Source organism: Catharus ustulatus, unplaced genomic scaffold (assembly GCF_009819885.2).
Source record: "Catharus ustulatus isolate bCatUst1 unplaced genomic scaffold, bCatUst1.pri.v2 scaffold_96_arrow_ctg1, whole genome shotgun sequence".
Lineage (NCBI taxonomy): Eukaryota > Metazoa > Chordata > Aves > Passeriformes > Turdidae > Catharus > Catharus ustulatus.
This window is the reverse complement of record NW_024879560.1, coordinates 60660-78753: the sequence shown is the minus strand read 5'-3', so window position 1 is coordinate 78753 and position 18094 is coordinate 60660. Positions and strand designations below refer to the sequence as shown.

Below are 18094 nucleotides of genomic sequence, written 5' to 3'. Positions count from 1 at the left end.
AAACTCGCCAACCCACAACATTATCCACCCCAAATTTTTTCCATGCTAACATACTACATTAAATTAGAACCTTTAAATTACATACATACATGCAGTTACAGACACAGTATCATAGGTAGTTCACCCCAGAACAAGGTCTCCTTGGGGTATGCATCGGGTTTCTCCATCCTTTTGCATCACCCACCAGGTACAACCTGGTCCTTGAGCAAAAACCACCCCACGGACAGGATTGTCTTTGCTGGAGGCAGAGTTTACCCAAACAGTTCTCCCTAGCATACCTCTCATGTGTACCACTGGAACCTTATCCCCATCTGGTGTTCCCAAGAGCTCAGATTGGGCAGGGCCTGCTCGGTTAGTGGAACCTCGGGTATTCACTAACCATGTGGCCTTTGGTAGATTACTTTCCCAGTTCTTGAAAGTCCCCCCACCAAGTGCCTTCAAGGTGGTTTTAAGCAAGCCATTGCACCGTTCGACCTTCCCAGCTGCAGGTGCATGGTAAGGGATGTGGTACACTCACTCAATGCCGTGTTCCCTAGCCCAGCTGTTTATGAGGCTGTTCTTGAAATGAGTCCCGTTGTCTGACTCAATTCTCCCAGGGGTGCCATGCCTCCAAAGGACCTGTTTCTCAAGGCCCAGGATGGTGTTCCGAGCAGTGGCATGAGGCACAGGGTAGGTCTCCAACCATCCGGTGGTGGCTTCCACCATGGTCAGCACGTAGCGCTTGCCTTGGCGGGTTTGAGGCAGTGTGATGTAGTCAATCTGCCAGGCCTCCCCGTACTTATATTTGGACCAACGCCCGCCATACCAGAGGGGCTTCACTCGCTTGGCCTGTTTGAATGCAGCGCACGTCTCACAGTCATGGATAACCTGAGAGATACTGTCCATGGTTAGATCCACCCCTCGGTCTCATGCCCACTTATACGTGGCATCTCTGCCCTGATGACCTGAGGCGTCATGGGCCCATCGAGCCAGGAACAATTCTCCCTTGTGTTGCCAATCCAGGTCTATTTGTGACACCTCTATCTTTGAGGCCTGATCAACCTGCTCGTTGTGTTGGTGTTCCTCATTAGCCCGACTCTTGGGGACATGGGCATCCACGTGACGAACTTTCACAGGTAGCTTCTCTACCCGGGTGGCAATGTCTTTCCACTCGTCGGCAGCCCAGATTGGTTTTCCCCTACGTTGCCAGTTTGCCTTTTTCCACCTTTCCAGCCAACCCCACAGAGCATTGGCTACCATCCACGAGTCAGTATAAAGGTAGAGCTTTGGCCACTTCTCTCTTTCAGCAATGTCCAGGGCCAGCTGAACAGCTTTGAGTTCAGCAAATTGACTTGATCCACCTTCTCCTTCAGTAGCTTGTGCAACCTGTCGAGTGGGGCTCCAGACAGCCGCTTTCCACTTCCGGTTCATCCCCACGATGCGGCAGGAGCCATCGGTGAAAAGAGCGTAGCATGTTTCATCTGCTGGCAGTTGGTTATACGGTGGGGCTTCCTCAGCGCGGCTCACTTGTTCTTGCTCCTCATCATCGGCGAGACCAAAATTTTCACCTTCTGGCCAGTTCGTAATTATCTCCAAAATCCCAGGGCGATTTGGGTTTCCGATGCGGGCGCGTTGCGTGATGAGGGCAATCCACTTGCTCCATGTGGCGTCGGTGGCGTGGTGGGTAGAGGGAACCTTTCCTCTGAACATCCACCCCAGCACTGGTAGTCGGGGTGCCAGGAGGAGTTGTGCTTCCGTCCCAATCACCTCTGAGGCAGCTTGGACTCCTTCATAGGCAGCCAAGATCTCCTTCTCTGTGGGAGTGTAGTTGGCTTCAGACCCTCTGTAGCTCCGGCTCCAGAATCCCAGAGGTCGGCCTCGAGTCTCCCCAGGCACCTTCTGCCACAGGCTCCAGGACAAGCCATGGTTCCCGGCTGCAGAATAAAGCACATTCTTTACCTCTGGTCCCGTCCTGACTGGGCCAAGGGCCACTGCATGAGCGATCTCCTGCTTGATCTGGGCAAAGGCTTGCTGCTGCTCAGCACCCCAGTGGAAATCGGTCTTCTTACGGGTGACCAGGTAGAGAGGGCTCACAATCTGGCTGTACTCAGGAATGTGCATTCTCCAAAAGCCTATGGCACCTAGGAAAGCTTGTGTTTCCTTCTTGCTGGTTGGTGGAGACATTGCGGTGATCTTATTGATGACCTCAGTGGGGATCTGGCACTGTCCATCTTGCCACTTTACTCCCAGGAACTGGATCTCTCGGGCAGGTCCTTTGACTTTGCTCTTTTTAATGGCAAAGCCGGCTCTCAGCAGAATCTGTATGATCTTTTCTCCTTTCTCAAATACCTCCACTGCCGTGTTCCCCCACACAATGATGTCATCGATGTATTGCAGGTGTTCTGGAGCCTCACCCTTTTCCAGTGCAGCCTGGATCAGTCCATGGTAGATGGTGGGGCTGTGTTTCCACCCCTGGGGCAGACGATTCCACGTGTACTGCACGCCCCTCCATGTAAAGGCAAACTGAGGCCTGCACTCTGCTGCCAGGGGAATGGAGAAAAATGCGTTGGCAATGTCAATGGTGGCATACCACCTTGCTGCCTTGGACTCCAGCTCGTACTGGAGTTCCAGCATGTCCGGCACAGCAGCGCTCAGTGGTGGAGTCACTTCGTTCAACGCACGACAGTCCACAGTCAATCTCCATTCTCCATCAGACTTGCGCACGGGCCAGATGGGGCTGTTGAAGGGTGAGTGGATTTTGCTGACCACCCCTTGGCTCTCCAGTTCACGGATCATCTTGTGGATGGGGATCACAGCATCTCGATTCGTCCGGTACTGCCGGCGGTGCACTGTTGAGGTGGCAATTGGCACTTGTTGCTCTTCCACTTTCAGGAGTCCCACTGCAGATGGGTTTTCTGACAGTCCAGGCAAGGTGTTCAACTGCTTAATGCCCTCTGTCTCTACAGCAGCTATTCCAAAAGCCCATCTGTATCCCTTTGGGTCTTTGTAGTAGCCACTCCTGAGAAAATCTATGCCTAGAATGGGCGGTGCCTCTGGGCCAGTTACAATCGGATGTTTCTGCCACCCCTCTCCTGTCAGGCTCACCTCAGCTTCCAGCAAAGACAATTCCTGTGATCCCCCCGTCACCCCAACAATGGAAACACGCTCTTCCCCCACATGTTCTGATGGTATTAGGGTGCATTGTGAACCAGTATCAACTAATACCCTGTATTCCTGTGGCTCTGATGTGCCAGGCCATCGGACCCACACCATCCAATAGACTCTGTTATCCCGTGCCTCTCCCTGGCTAGAGGCAGGGCCCCTCTAGCCCTGGCTATTATTCCTTTCCTGAACATACATAGTGGAGGTTCCTTCAAGTGGGTCTGACAGATCATCCTCCCTTCTGTAATGCCCAGCACCTTGGTCATGGGAGGTTGAGGCTACCTTCACTTTAGAGTAGCTCCCTCGGTTAGCATTTCCCTCCCTGAGTTGACGCACCCGTGCTGCCAAGACAGAAGTGGGTTTCCCATCCCATTTTCCCATGTCTTCCCCATGGTCACGCAGGAAAAACCATAGGTCAGCTCGTGGGGTGTACCCTCTTCCACTAGCTGGGGGGGCGTGGGGCTGTAACCTTGGGGTATGAGGCTCGCACTGGTGCTGCCTTGATCTTCCTGATCTCCTCCCTCATCTCACTTATGTCACCTCTCATCCCCCTCACCTCCCTTCATCTCCTCCCTCATCCCCCTCACCTCCTGGACCACGGAAGAAACCTGGGCCTGCACTGCGCCATTCATCATACTGTGAAAATCCCTAAGCTTGTTAGCAACAGAGCTCGCTGTTTCTCGGTGCTCATCAGCATTAATCATTGCAATGAAGGTGGTGTATTGAGATGGCCCCAGGTTTGCCAGGTTCCACAGCATGTGACCTGTGCACCTGACCTTGTCAGGGTCATTGTCATGCTGTCCATCCCTCCCAAAGAGTACCTCCAGTACCGCCACCTCTCTCAGCTGTTGAATCCCTTCCTCAACGGTTTTCCAATGCGTTCTATTATGGTACTCCTGCATTCTTTCTCTGTTGACAAACCTCTCTCTTACACTCATTAAAAGCCGCTCCCAGAGGGGAAGTGGGCCTGGCTCCCTTACGAATATTTGGTCCACACCTGAGTCCTGGGACAAGGATCCCAAATTCCTTGCCTCTGTACCATCCAAGTGCACACCTGTACCCATGAGGTCCCAGACCCGAAGTAACCAAGTTGTCAAAGCCTCCCGGCCCCGTCGTGCAATATCTTTCCGCAGATTGCAGAGATTTTCATAAGACAGGGACTCAGTGATGATTTCAACCTCTGGCTCCCCTGCTGGTTGTGAGGGCCCTCCTCTCTGGTCCTCTTTGTCTAGGTGCCTTGCTTTCATTTTAGACTTCCTAGTTTCTACAGGGGCGACTGCTGCTGGCTGTGAGTGCCCTTGCAATTCAGCTGGACCCTGGGCAGATGTAACACCTATGGGTTCCACTACAGCATCACTGGATTCTCCCCCTTTATGGCAGGGCTTCTCACCAGCTGGGGAGAGGTACTCCTTCATCATCTGGCCCATCTCACGTATCTCCTTCACTAGAACCCCCACCCACTCCGGGTGGTTTCTTTCTGAGGTGGGCTGTGGGGCAGGGTCAGGCTCTGGGGCAGCATCCCTAGTCTTTGGGGCAGGGTCAGGCTCTGGGGCAGCATCCCTAGTCTCTGGGGTAGGGTCAGGCTCTGGGGCAGCATCCCTATTTCCTGGAGTAGGTATCAGAGTTGTTATCCAGCTCAATCCCCCGTTATCTCTTAATGTTAAATAGGACAAGCCTATCAGTAACACCAGCCACTGTATAATATCATTAGCATTCAGAGGAAATCTGAACCCCTCAAAAACTGGTGGGGTAGACCCAAAAATTTGGGTGAGGGGTTGGGAGAAAATTTCCCCTGGTGCTATTCCCTCACAGTAGGTGCCATTATTAAAGTAATCCCAAAAACATGCATTTAGTGTGTGGTATCCCTGAATCCATGTACCCGCCGTCCAAAGGAAGTTAAAAATCCATGAATTCCTCACCTTATCAACCCATAAAGCAAGTTCGATAACAGTCACAGTAGCCTTAGTTACAGGGCCCATGCTTATGTAAGGGTTTGCAAATGGGAGATATACATGTATGAACATGTGCAGCCCAAAACAGATTAAACTGGACCACATGTTGCTAGCACACACAAAAAAAAAACAATCTCAGGCAACTGAAGAACTGTTATTCCTTAACCTCTGCCCCACGTTCAGGCGCCAAGATCTGTCCCGGTTTAAAGGGACAGTATTGCCAGGAAGAGGGAATTCAGGAACTCGCAGGCACAAAAAAGGTATAGGTTAGGAATAACAGTTCTTTACTGAAATATTTACAAGACAAACAAAAACAGCATCAGCTATACGAAAGAAAAAAAAAGAAAACCAGTGACAGAACAGAATGGAATTCAGTCCCAGTCCCTTTGTCAGTCACCGATGGCTCTCCGATGGACCAGGGCGGGCGGCGTCTCAGTCGCGGCTGCTGCAGGGGCAGGGGAGGGGGCCAGGTGACCTCACCCGCCCCAGGTGGAAGAAAAGGGTGAGGAAGGAAATTCTGCTCACCGTGGGCGTCCCAGTTCCCAGTTGTTCAGAGGAAGCAGGAAGCTTTAGCAGTCCAAATCCAAGAAGCCTGATCCCAACAGGAGAAAAAGAACCTCTCTCCTCCAGTTCGGCCGGCGAGCTGTGTAGTTCTCCTACCCCCAGTGTCCTCTTACTTGCGGAACACAAAAGCAGGACTCCACCTTTCCCTAATGGGCCATCATTGCTTCAGCAGTCCTTTATCTCCAGCTCTTAACGGCTAATAGGAGAGCCATCCTGGCTAGCTTAACATAATAATGGGAAAAATTTCTAAACCTCGCCAACCCACAACAAGGTCAAAAACACAGCTCAAGACAGAATAAAATGTACTAAGAATATTTCTTATATTCTTCAGATACAATACATAGGCCATGTGCACAAGTTAGACAAGTAGACTTTTGTCTACTTGAAGCAGAATTCTAAGAGGTTATGGAGAAATGCTTCAGGTTGGTGGTTTTGGCTCATCGGGTAACTCGTCAATAAAAATCCCTATCTTGGAGCCAGAGCTCTCTCTCGCTCCTCTCTCGTCGCTCTCTCTTCCTCCATCATCATCATCATCACCAGTGCCAGCATAGGAGAGAAGAAGTAGAGGAAAAAGAAAAGAAGAGAAGAAGAAAGGCCAGGGAGCATCTGACTCTCCAGCCTCTGTCCCAGGCTGCAGCTTCCCCCTCTGGTACCAGAGAGCTGCTGCTGCTTCCATCGGCACTTTAGGCCACAGAGATTGCACAGGGACTTGAGAGCCTGGCACTCTTTGCCTTTGGAGCCTGCCGTGCCTTTGCACTGAACAACTTGCCAGCAGCAGCAGCTGCTGTGCTCTCTGAAGCTGTAAAGCCATCCCCAATCCCCACAGGCGCTGCCATTGCCGGTGCCGCTGCTGAGGCCGCCTGTGCCACGGGGGCCTGAGGGCTCCCCAGCTGGGGCTGCCTGTGCCACACGAAGCCTTGAGCCCTGCTGCTGCCCTTGGCCAGCTGCAGAGAGCACAAGGCTTTGGCCATTGCTCAGAGGCCCCCAGCTGGCCACAGCAGCCCATGCTGCCAGCAGCCCTGGGCCTCAGAGCCCTCCCTCCTGCTGGGGCCGTGCAGGGGCCATGGGCCTGCACCAGGCTCCTCTTGTTGCCACAGGAGCAAGGCTGCAGCTCCAGCCTTTGGGCCCTGGGCCGCAGCAGCCCAGGGCAGGCCCAGCTGCAGAGCTCCCAGCCCCGCTGCCTTTCACTGCAGCTCTGCTCAGCACTGATCCCCAGCCCAGATTCTCTCTGCGCTTACTGCTTCCACGTTCCCTGTCCTGTTCCCATATTCGCATTCCTGGTTCCATTCCGGGTACCATTCCTCGTCCCTGTACCGTATTGTGGGTCTTGGTCCCGCAGTCCCGGTCCCTCTTCCCACTCCAGGTCCAGAATTCCTGGATTCAGTCCTCATTCCCTTCCCAGTCACAATCCCTGTCCTTGTCTCCATTCCCTGCCCCAATTACCAGCCCCTGTCCGCACTCCCTGTCCCAATTCTCGGTCCCTGTCCCCATTCCTGAGCCCCATTCCCTGTACCCATTCCCGGTCCCCATTCCCGGTCCCTGTCCCCTCTCACCAGGACGCCGCCGCCATCGCTCCGTTCCCCTCACGGCCGTCACGTGACCGCGGAAACCGCGCGCTGCTCCCGCCCACCAATCCCAGTGCTCCCAGTAAGGGCGGCACTGGCAGGGAAAGCGCTCCCAGTTCCTGCCCGGGGCTCTCCCTGGCATTCCCAGTGCTCCCAGTAGCACTCCCAGTGCCGCGCGGGCCGCAGCCGCTCCGCAACCCCGCGGGCAGAGCGCGGCTGCCATTGGGTGTCGGCACCGGGCCGGGCCGGGCTGGGTCGGAGGAGGAGCGGGAGGAAGAGGAGCAGCGGGAGGAAGAGGAGCAGCGGGAGGAGGAAGAGGAGGGACACGGGAGGAGGAGCAGCAACAGGAACAGGAGGAGCAGCGTTTTTGGAACCACGCGCTTCCCCCGCCCGCCCTCTCAGCCACAGCTCCCCCTGCTCCGGCACCAGCGGCGCCCCCAAGAAGCCGCAGGTGAGCGGGGAGGGGGAGCTCGCCCCAAATCTATCACGGGCGGCTCCGGGAGGGTTTTTTTTTCGGGGCAGGGGATGTTTGGATGTGGCAGGAGCCCAAAGGCGAGCCCGAAATGGCCCTGGAGGGATATTGGCGGGTCCCACGTGGCGATGGCCCGGGAGCGGCGGGGAGGGGGCGATCTCGGCTCTGGGCATCGCCGGCAGAGCCGGGGGGGAAGGCGGGAGCCCCGGAGCGGGGAGAGCGCCCAGGGCCGATCCCGGAGCCGGGGCACCCCCGGCAGCCTGGAGGGCTGCGGGAGCTCGGTGATGAGCGGGCTCCGGGCCCCCCGAGGCTGAAAGGGGCGCTGACTTCTCCAGCTGCCCTTGGCCAGCGGCACCAGCGAACCCAACGCGCTCAGCCCTTGTTTTCCTCCCCAAAGCAGCATTTCCCAAACCTCGGCACCGAGGAGGAGGAGGAGGCCGTGAGGAAGAAGAGGAGGAAGGCCCTGGAGGCGCAGGCAGGTGAGGAGGAAGTCAGTGCCCCTTTCCCCCTGTGTCCTGCTCCATGTCCCAGCCCAGCACGGCCCCGGCTGCAGCACAACTCCGCTGCCGACGCCCTCCTGCCGGGGACGCGCTGGGGGGATCTCCTTGCCCTTGCCTCTGGCCCGGAGGCAAATCCCATCCTGTGCTTGTCCTTCGTGCCCCAGAGCAGGAGCTGAGCACGGAGAGCAGCGAGGACAAATCCCCGCGGCAGAACCTCGTGCAAGAGGCCGTTGGCAGCGGCTCCACGGCGCAGGAACGCAACGGGGAGGAAAAGCCCCGCAGATCCCGCACCAGGAGGGGCTGCAAACGCACAGCCCGGGGATCCCAGCAGGAAAGAGCCAGCCCGGGCCGGGGAGGCGGCTGCAGCTCAGAGCTGGGGCTCCAGGAGCAGCTTCACGATGGGGAGAAGCCCCACAAGTGCTCGGAATGTGGGAAGGGATTCAGGAGGAGATGGGAGATGATCCAACATGAGAGAATCCACACGGGGGAACGGCCCTATGAGTGTGGGGAGTGTGGGAAAAGATTCAGCCATAGCACAAACCTGAATTCCCACCGAAGGATCCACACTGGGGAGAGGCCCTATGAGTGTGGGGAGTGTGGGAAGAGATTCAGAGAGAGCTCAATCCTGAAAAAACACCAGAGGAGCCACACTGGGGAGAGACCCTATGAGTGTGATAAATGCTGGAAGAGATTTCGGGGAAGCTCCCATCTCATCCAGCACTATCGCACTCACGTGGATGAGAGGCCTTATGAGTGCCCTGACTGCGGGAAGGGTTTCAAGCAAATCTCCACCCTCATCACCCACCAGCGCATCCACACTGGGGAGAGGCCCTACGAGTGTCCCGAGTGTGGGGATAGATTCTCGCAGAGCTCTAATTTGACCAGACACCAACAGAGGCTCCACTGAGGGAAGCCCTGCGAGTGCCCCGAGTGCGGGAAGAGCTTCGTGCGCTGCTCCAGCTCCATCCCCCATGGCAGGATCCGCGCTGGATGATCCCCAGTGAACCCTGGTGGGCAGAGCCCCGCTGAGCCCTGGTGCTACTGCTCTGTGTTGGGAACACACCTGGCTGGGGGCTCCACGTCCTCCTGCTCCCATCCCAGTCCAGATCCCATTCCCAGTCCCATCTTCCCTCTCCTGTTCCATTTCTTGTACTCTTGGTCCATCTCCCATTCCCAAATTTTAATTTCTGTATTTCCAGTCCTGTTCCCATAGTCTCATTACCAATCCTGTTCCCGTATTCCAAATACCAATCCCAGTCCCATCTTCTAAATCCACTTCCCATATTCTCTCTCCAATTGCTGTTTCCATATTCCCTGGCCTGTCCCCATGTCCCTGTCCCCATGTCCGAGCCCCTATCCCCATTCCCAGACTGTAACACAGAAGTTTCTCTGAGTTACTCTGACAGATAAGAGAATGGAAGAATTAAATTTAAAGCATTTTGAGAAATTAAACTTCATTAAGCCATGCAGGTATAAAGTAGAGTTCCAATGTTTAGTTTAAGGAAGTAGAAATATTAAGTTGCATGGATATGAAGTAGAAGTATAAATCTTAGGTTGAACTACGTAGAAATATGTTTTAAGTGCCTTAAAAATGAAAGCACTTTAATCTGGTGTGAAAAACAATCTGCAGTGAAACCTCAAAAACACAGCAGTAGACAAAATAAAAATACAGTGTGAATATTTCTGATATTCTTCAGATAGAACAGATAGGCCATGTGCACAAGTTAGACAAGTAGACTTTTGTATTAGAGAAGCAGAATTCTAATAAGTTATGTAGAAATGCTTCAGGATAGAGGTTTTGACTGATTGGGTAATTTGTCAATAAAAATCCCTGTCTTGGAGCCAGAGCTCTCTCTCGCTCCTCTCTCGTCGCTCTCTCTTCCTCCACCACCATCATCATCACCACTGCCAGCACGGGAGAGAAGAAGCAGAGGAAGGACAAGAAGAAAAGAAGAGAAGAAGAAAGGCCAGGGAGCATCTGCCTCTCCAGCCTCTGTCCCAGGCTGCAGCTTCCCCCTCTGGCACCAGAGAGCTGCTGCTGCTTCCATCGGCACTTTAGGCCACAGAGATTGCACAGAGACTTGAGAGCCTGGCACTCTTTGCCTTTGGAGCCTGCCGTGCCTTTGCACTGAACAACTTGACAGCAGCAGCAGCTGCTGTGCTCTCTGAAGCTGTAAAGCCATCCCCAATCCCCACAGGCGCTGCCATTGCCGGTGCCGCTGCTGAGGCCGCCTGTGCCACGGGGGCCTGAGGGCTCCCCAGCTGGGGCTGCCTGTGCCACACGAAGCCTTGAGCCCCGCTGCTGCCCTTGGCCAGCTGCAGAGAGCACAAGGCTTTGGCCATTGCTCAGAGGCCCCCAGCTGGCCACAGCAGCCCATGCTGCCAGCAGCCCTGGGCCTCAGAGCCCTCCCTCCTGCTGGGGCCGTGCAGGGGCCATGGGCCTGCACCAGGCTCCTCTTGTTGCCACAGGAGCAAGGCTGCAGCTCCAGCCTTTGGGCCCTGGGCCGCAGCAGCCCAGGGCAGGCCCAGCTGCAGAGCTCCCAGCCCCGCTGGCCTTTCACTGCAGCTCTGCTCAGCACTGATCCCCAGCCCAGATTCTCTCTGCGCTTGCTGCTTCCACATTCCCCGTCCTGTTCCCATATTCCCATCGCCGGGTACCATTCCTGCTCTTTGTCCCCTTTCTGTTTCCATTCCCATCCCAGTAGTGTAACCCGGGTCCCATTCCCCATTACCTGTCTCCATTCTCGGTCCCTGTCCCCATTCCCTGTCCCCTCTCACCGGACGCCGCCGCCATCGCTCCGTTCCCCCCAGGCCCTCATGTGCCAGCAGAACCCCGCGCTGCTCCCGCCATCCAATCCTCGCAGCTGGGCGGGGAGTGGGAGCTCGCCCCAAATCCATCATGGGGGGCTCCGGGAGGGTTTTTTTTTTGCGGGTCAGGGGATGTTTGGATCTTGCAGGAGCCCAAAGCCGAGTCGGAAATGGCCCTGGAGGGATCTTGGCGGGTCCCACGTGGCGATGGCCCGGTACCCATGCATCAGGACCATGCATCAGGAGAGATGTGTCCCTGCTGTGCTGGAGCTCCCCCTGCACAGGAAGCTCCTGTCCTGGGCCACACAACCCTGGGGGCAGAGGCTCTGCTGCCTGGGAGAGGAGACCAGGGGGTCTGGCTCAGGGCAAGGTGTCTGCATTGCTGGGGATGACAGGAGCTTTCCAAGTTATCTCTTACTGTCCTGGGAACCAGGGGTTTTCCTAAGGCTGAATGATGCTGATAAGCCCTGGTCCCACACACAGAAGGGTGTCTCTCGTTCAGGGGGTTCAAATCCCCTGGAGAGGGAGAGCAGGCTTTGGGGAAGGCGCTGTTGTTGCTGAGCATGATCAGGAGAAGGAAGAGAAGCTGCAGGCAGAGGGGCTGCTCACAGCCCAGTCCGATTGTATGAGGAGGCTTCAGGCAGAGCTTGGTGATGGAGATGAGAGAGAGGGAATCTTAGAGAGCATGGAGAGTCTGTAGCCCTAAACCAAACTGAACCCAGAGATGATGGTCAGGGTCAACACACTGCTACCAAACAGTGCCCTACACAGTGACAGAGATATGCAAGTACTTTCAGGATCAGTTAAATGAAGAGGTGGAGACCCTGTAAGTATTCCCACCCTGAATGTGGAGGTTGTGTCTGCACTAAGGCAAGCACAAGCCATAGGTGAAAGAACACAAAGAGCTTTTACACAGAGCTTCAGTTATTTACCAAGCCCAGTTCCATCCAAGCACAGGGGATGACACAGCCCTGTGGGAGGTGACAGGAACCATTGGGGGTGACAGTCCCCACAGGGGTACAATGAGCACCCCACAGGGGGTGCCAGGGCCTGTGGCAGGTGCCATCAACCCAGGGAGGTGACAGTGACCTGTAGCTGATGTCACTGGTGGAAGAGCTTCATGTCCCTCACGGCGCAGGATGCCGAAGGTCCGGCAGGGCCGTGCCAGCTCCAGGGTGTGGTGCAGGAAGCACTGAACCCAGTGGGGGCCACAGTGGGGCTGGGGTGTCCCGGCAGGGATGGGCACCCCACAGGCAGAGGGGCACGATGGCCAGGGACAAGAGGGTGGAGGCGTCACCTGAGATCTTGGGGACACGGCAAAGGCCTTGTGGGGGCATGGGGCTTTTTGGGGACACGGTAGAGTCCACCAGGAGACACGGAGTTGCAAGGGGATGTGATGGTGTCCACGTGGGGACAAGGGACTGGATATGACCCCTGAGCCATTGGGGACATGGCAGAGGCCATGTGGGGACAACAGATTTGACAGATCATTGTGTGATAAATTTGAAGCAAATCAGTAGTAGTCAATTAAAGGTAATTTATTATAATTAGAGCAGGCAATAACCAGTGAGCCAACAGATTTGGGTGTTGCTGAGAAAACCCGTTACAATTCCGTTTTTCTCCAGCAATTCACACATCTCCCTTTCTTCCACCCCTTTTTATCTGGAATCGTTTCCTGGATTTGTTATCTCTTTCAGCTTCTTTGTTCGAATTCGTGGTCTCATCTGCTAGGCAGTAGTCTTCCAGGTGCTTGAAGGGGGAGGCTGGGGTCTCAGGTCTTGCTGTCCTGGCAAACTTGAAACAACTTTACCATATATGGTTAAAGATAATTGGCCTATAAGCTTATGTATTCCCCGTTTGATAAGGTTTTGGGGCCCTAGTTATACTGAGTAGCAAAAACAAATAAACTTCTAAAGCTATATACAGTCATTTCATGACTATAAGGCGCACCCTTTTGACTAAAATTTTCCCCCGAACCCGGAAGTGCGCCTTATAGTCCGGTGCGCCTTATCTGATGGACAAAGTTTGGAAATTTGCAAGCCCGGAAGTGAGAGCTGCGAGCCGCGGGGCGAGCCGGCAGGGCCGCGGCTGCTGGGTGGAGGCTGGGCCATGGGACTGCAGCTGCCAGGTGGAGGTGGGGCCGAAGGGCCGAGACTGCCGGGTGCCCACGGGGCCAGGACTGCCGGCTGCCTACGGGGCCGGGGCTGTTGACTGGAGGCGGGGCTGCGGGACCGGGGCCGCTGGGTGGAGGCGAGGCTGGGGCTCCTGGGTGCCTTCGGGACCGGGGCTTCAAGGTGCCTGCGGGGCCGTGGGACCGGGGCTGCTGGATGCCCGCGGGGCCACGAGACCAGGGCTGCTGGGTGCCCGCGGGACCGGGGCTTCCAGGTGCCTGCGGGGCCACGAGACCAGGGCTGCTGGGTGCCCGCGGGACCGGGGCTTCCAGGTGCCTGCGGGGCCGCGGGACCGGGGCTGCTGGATGCCTGCAGAACTGGGGCTGCTGGGTGCCTGCCCGACCGGGGCTGCTGGGTGCCCGCGGAGCCATGGGACCGGAGCTGCTGGGTGCCCACGGGGCCATGGGACCGGAGCTAGCTGCTGGGTGCCTGCAGGACTGGGGCTGCTGGGTGCCCGCGGGACCGGGGCTTCCAGGTGCCTGCGGGGCCACGGGACCGGGGCTGCTGGATGCCTGCAGAACTGGGGCTGCTGGGTGCCCGTGGGGCCGCGGGACCAGGGCTTCCAGGTGCCGGCGGCACCGGGGCTGCTGGGTGCCCGCGGGACAGGGGCTGCTGGGTGCCTGTGGGACCGGGGCTGCTTGGTGCCCGCGAGGCCATGGGACCGGGGCTGCTGGGTGCCTGCCGGGCCGTACACCGGGGCTGCTGGGTGCCTGCCTGAGCAGGGCTGCTGGGTGCCTGCGGGGCCGCACACCAGGGCTGCTGGGTGCCTGCCTGAGCGGGGCTGCTGGGTGCCCACAGGGCCGCACACCGGGGCTGCTGGGTGCCTGCAGGACTGGGGCTGCTGGGTGCCTGCAGGACTGGGGCTGCTGGGTGCCTGCCCGACCAGGGCTGCAGGACCGGGTCTTCCCGGTGCCTGCGGGACCGGGGCTTCCAGATGCCTGTGGGGCCACGGGACCGAGGCTGCTGGGTGCCCGCGGGGCTGCGGGACCGGGGCTGCTGGGTGCCTGCAGGACTGGGGCTGCTGGGTGCCCGCGGGGCCGCACACTGGGGCTGCTGGGTGCCTGCCTGAGCGGGGCTGCAGGACCGGGTCTTCCGGGTGCCTGCGGGACCGGGGCTTCCAGATGCCTGTGGGGCCACGGGACCAGGGCTGCTAGGTGCCCGCGGGGCCATGGAACCAGGGCTGCCGGGTGCCTGCCCGACCGGGGCTGTGGGACCGGGGCTTCCGGGTGCCTGCGGGGCCACGGGACAGGGGCTGCTGGCTGCCTGCAGAACCGGGGCTTCCGAGTGCCTGCGGGACCGGGGCTTCCAGATGCCTGCGGGGCCACAGGACCGAGGCTGCTGGATGCCCGCGGGGCCGTGGGACTGGGGCTGCTGGGTGCCTGCGGGACTGGGGCTTCCAGGTGCCCGCAGGGCCACGGGACACGGGCTGTTGGGTGGAGGCAAGGCCGGGGCTTCCGGGTGCCCGCGGGACCGGGGCTGCTGGGTGCCCACGGGGCTGCGGCCACTGGCTGCCTGCAGGACCCAGGCCGCTGGGTGCCTGCGAGGCTGCGAGGCCGGGGCTCCTGGCTGGAGGCGGGGTCGGGGCTGCCGGGTGGAGGCGGGGCCACGGTGTCGCGGCAGCCGGATGGAGATGGGGCCTCAGCCAGCAAACACGTGGGAGGAGCTGGGGGGCGGAGCCTCGCTGCAAAAAAAAAAGTGCGCCTTATATTCCGGTGCGCCTTATCTGATGTACAAAGTTGCGAATTTTGCTGACTCCTGGGGGCGCACCTTATAGTCCGGTGCGCCTTATGGTCGTGAAATTACTGTAGTTTAAGCAACTTAAAGCTTTTACTTTATTAGCAAACAAACTATGCTTTGTTAGTAAAGAGTTTTGTTAGTAAAGAGAAACTAAGTTTCTAAGGCTGCAGTATAAACTTATACTAAGTTTGATGAACAAACTATGTTTTACCCTTATTACAATTGGGTGTGGCAGCTGTATAGGGCCTGGGAAAATTTCCAGCCTTGATTCTCTCAGGTTGTAGCAAGCACACAGCTTTAGATTATCTTGGAAACAAAAACCTTCCCAGACTGTTTTGGCAGCTCTGGGACTGCGGACATTCCCAGTCAGGAAAAGAGAAACATAGATTGAACACCTGTTGTTTTACGAGTAACAGTACCACGAGTCCATGACAGAGATAGTTTTCCTATTCTGTCCAATAATTTTCTCTCCTGCCTGAGCTTTGCGATCCTCATTATAAATACTGTCCTGTGTTTTCGTCAATAAACAGCTCTCTTCTCCGAAGAAGTCCTGTGTTGCTGTCATTGCTTTCCCACCAAGATTGCACCTGCGGATCGCGATCGGACCGAACTGAGCCGAGCGGACCCGAGCGGACTTCGGGACAGCCTGAGCAGAGCTCAGCCCGCAGTGCAGAGCCCAGCGGAGCCGAGCTGAGAGCCCCAGGCAGCCACCGAGAGATCGCTCGAGAAGCTGCGAGACTCGTCGCTCCTTTTCCCTCTCCGCATCGGAGAAGGGTACTGTTTTCTGCTCCCCTTTCCTCCTGGCTTAGTGGCTAGATGGAAAAATTTCAAATTATGCGAAGCCAGCTGACTCGCCAGAAGGAATCTATCCTCGACATCTGGAAAAGTGTCCTGGAAACCCTGGACAAGCCCATCCCAGACAACGATCTAATCACGTTACTGGCTTGGGCCAAACAGGCTGGATTCCCGGACAATCCCAAAGAGGCGTTCTCTCAGGAGACATGGGGAAGTCTGGGAGACTGCTTGTGGGACGTTCTGAGGGACGGGGACACTTTGGTTTCTCCCCTGATAGTTACTTGGGGAATCATGAATCGTGTCATGAGCACGGCTGTGGGCGACAGTCGGGAGGAAAGCGAGGAAGGGAGTGATTGATGTCTCTGGGAAATCTTCCAGTTCAGGGACATCCCGCACTCTGACTCCCCTCCCGGAACCCCCGCGGGTAAAATATCCCTCGCCCAAAGATTATGAAAAGCCCGTGTATCCATCCCCGAGGGATTTCGTCAAGCCTACCTATCCTTCCCCAGCGAAGCTGGAGCGCACGGGTGCCCCGGAGGAAGCCGAGGCTGCCCGGCCCCCCCGTTCGCTCCGGTGTCACTCGCGGTTTCCCTTCCCTCCCCGGCACCAAAGTCGGGGCAGTCCACGGGGAACCAGCAGTCCGCCGGCACCGCCATCCCCTCTGCCCCTGCTCTGCCTGCAGAGACCATGCGGTCCGTGCTTGTCCCTGCCGAGCTGCTCAGCCAGCTGGCAAGTACAATGCCTGCCGTGCTGGCGGCTTTGGGGGCTCCGCACGCAGCGGCGGCCGTGCCCGCGGCGCCCCTGTCCTGCCGGCCGTCACAGGCGAGCGAGCCCGCGTGTCCCGCCGTGTCTGTGAGGGCCGGGCTGCGCCGCTGCCAGGCGGCCCGGGCGGCTCGCCGCTGCCCAGCCCCGACTCAAGAGCTGCGGCCTTTGCGGTGCCCCTCCGCCGCCCGCGGGGGCGGCTCCCTCTCCGCCCGCGGCTCCGCCCGCAGGGCGGGGTGGCAGACACAGCTCGCTGCAGGGGCAGGGCTTTGCGGTGCCGCCCGTCCCCTCAGCGCTGATGGCAGAGCCCGGCCCGCCTCTGGACGTGGGGCGAGGGGATCCCTCCGCCGCGGGGGAGGGGTGGCACCGCCTGCTGCCTTGGCCCTGGCGACCAGTCCCGGCCACCCGGAACCGTGGGCTCCGGCAGGGATGCCACCGGACCCTGCGCCGTGTCCGGGCTCGCTCCCTGCCTTGCCGACGGCAGGGACTGACGCTGCCCCTGTGTCCGTGCCGAGCGTTTTTCCACCTGTGTCCACGGCTGCTGCGTCGTCTTCCCTGGGCTGGGGGCGTCCTTCATCGCCTCAGCCCAGCGCTGCCGGCGGGGATGGATTGCGGCCCCCCCTCCCGAGGCGTGGTTTTCCTTCGGAAAGCAGCGCTGATCCCGCGGTTTCTCCCCGCAGCAATCTCGGGACCCTCCCCCCGTGTTCTGTCACAGTGTGGCCGAAGAATCATCGCAGCTTTTGGGAAGCTGTGAGGCTTCGAGCGTTGCAGCACGGTGACTGGGACCTCCTGGGACGGCTGGGCATGCCTACAGGAGGAGTCCTTCGGGAGGAAGAGGCTGTCCAGGTGGACTCAGCTGAGTTCAGCTCCGTCCCTGAGGGTCCCCTGCCTCTGGCTCGTGGTGTGGATCCCCAGGGCATGGATGGCCCTCAAGCCTTTCCTGTTTTTAAGGCTGTGCCCGGTTCGGGACAACCCGACAGGCATGACCCTATTTCCCGGAGTGTTGTCCAAGATTTACAGGACAAGGTAGCACGATATGGGCTTGGGTCTACTCAAGTCATGGAAATTACTAGGGTGTTGAACACAGATCTGCTATCTCCGTATGACGTCAGACATATAGCTCAGGTGCTGTTTCAGCCTGTCCAATTTTGGGTTTTTGAGGACACTTGGAGACACGTGGCTGACAAGGCAGCTGCCGAGAACATGGTGCGCCCACAGGAAGACCCCAGCTATGGTGTGGGGACTGACACTCTAATGGGCCAGCACCGTTTCTCTAGCCCTGACCTCCAAGCTACCTGGGATCCTTTGATCCTGGACCAGTGCCAAAAGATAGGGTTTGCAGCGATTGTAAAAACCATTGAAGCTGCAGCCTCAAAGCCAAAATATGTTAAGATCACTCAGGGTCCTAGAGAGCCATTTCTACAGTTTGTGGAAAAAGTAGCAGCAGCCTTGGAAAAGCACGTCAAGGATGATACTCTGAGACAGCTGTTATGTAAACAGCTGGCCAGAGACAATGCTAACGTCGATTGCTTGAAAATCATACAGTCTCTGCCAGGTGACCCCTCGCTGACTGATACGGTGCAGGCATGTGCTCACGTGGGAACTATTGATCACGAGATCACCACGG

The 18094-nt window shown here is 57.6% G+C and overlaps 2 protein-coding genes across 2 annotated transcripts in view; one reads left to right on the top strand and one right to left on the bottom strand.

Annotated features, from left to right (window-relative positions):
• Positions 1 to 7227, bottom strand: part of LOC117011579 (major histocompatibility complex class I-related gene protein-like) — a 12357-nt gene extending 5130 nt beyond the window's left edge. The window contains 3 exon segments of the mRNA XM_042780211.1: positions 6427 to 6601; positions 6896 to 6965; positions 7211 to 7227. Of these exon segments, the coding sequence (XP_042636145.1) occupies positions 6427 to 6601; positions 6896 to 6965; positions 7211 to 7227 (262 nt within the window).
• Positions 7228 to 7643: 416 nt separating this feature from the next.
• LOC117011582 (zinc finger protein 391-like) overlaps positions 7644 to 18094 on the top strand; it is a 59536-nt gene continuing 49085 nt past the window's right edge. Inside the window, exons 1-2 of the mRNA XM_033087002.2 lie at positions 7644 to 8173; positions 8359 to 9069. Coding sequence (XP_032942893.1) covers positions 7756 to 8173; positions 8359 to 9069 — 1129 coding nt within the window. The 5' untranslated portion in view covers positions 7644 to 7755. The remainder of the gene's footprint in view (positions 8174 to 8358; positions 9070 to 18094) is intronic.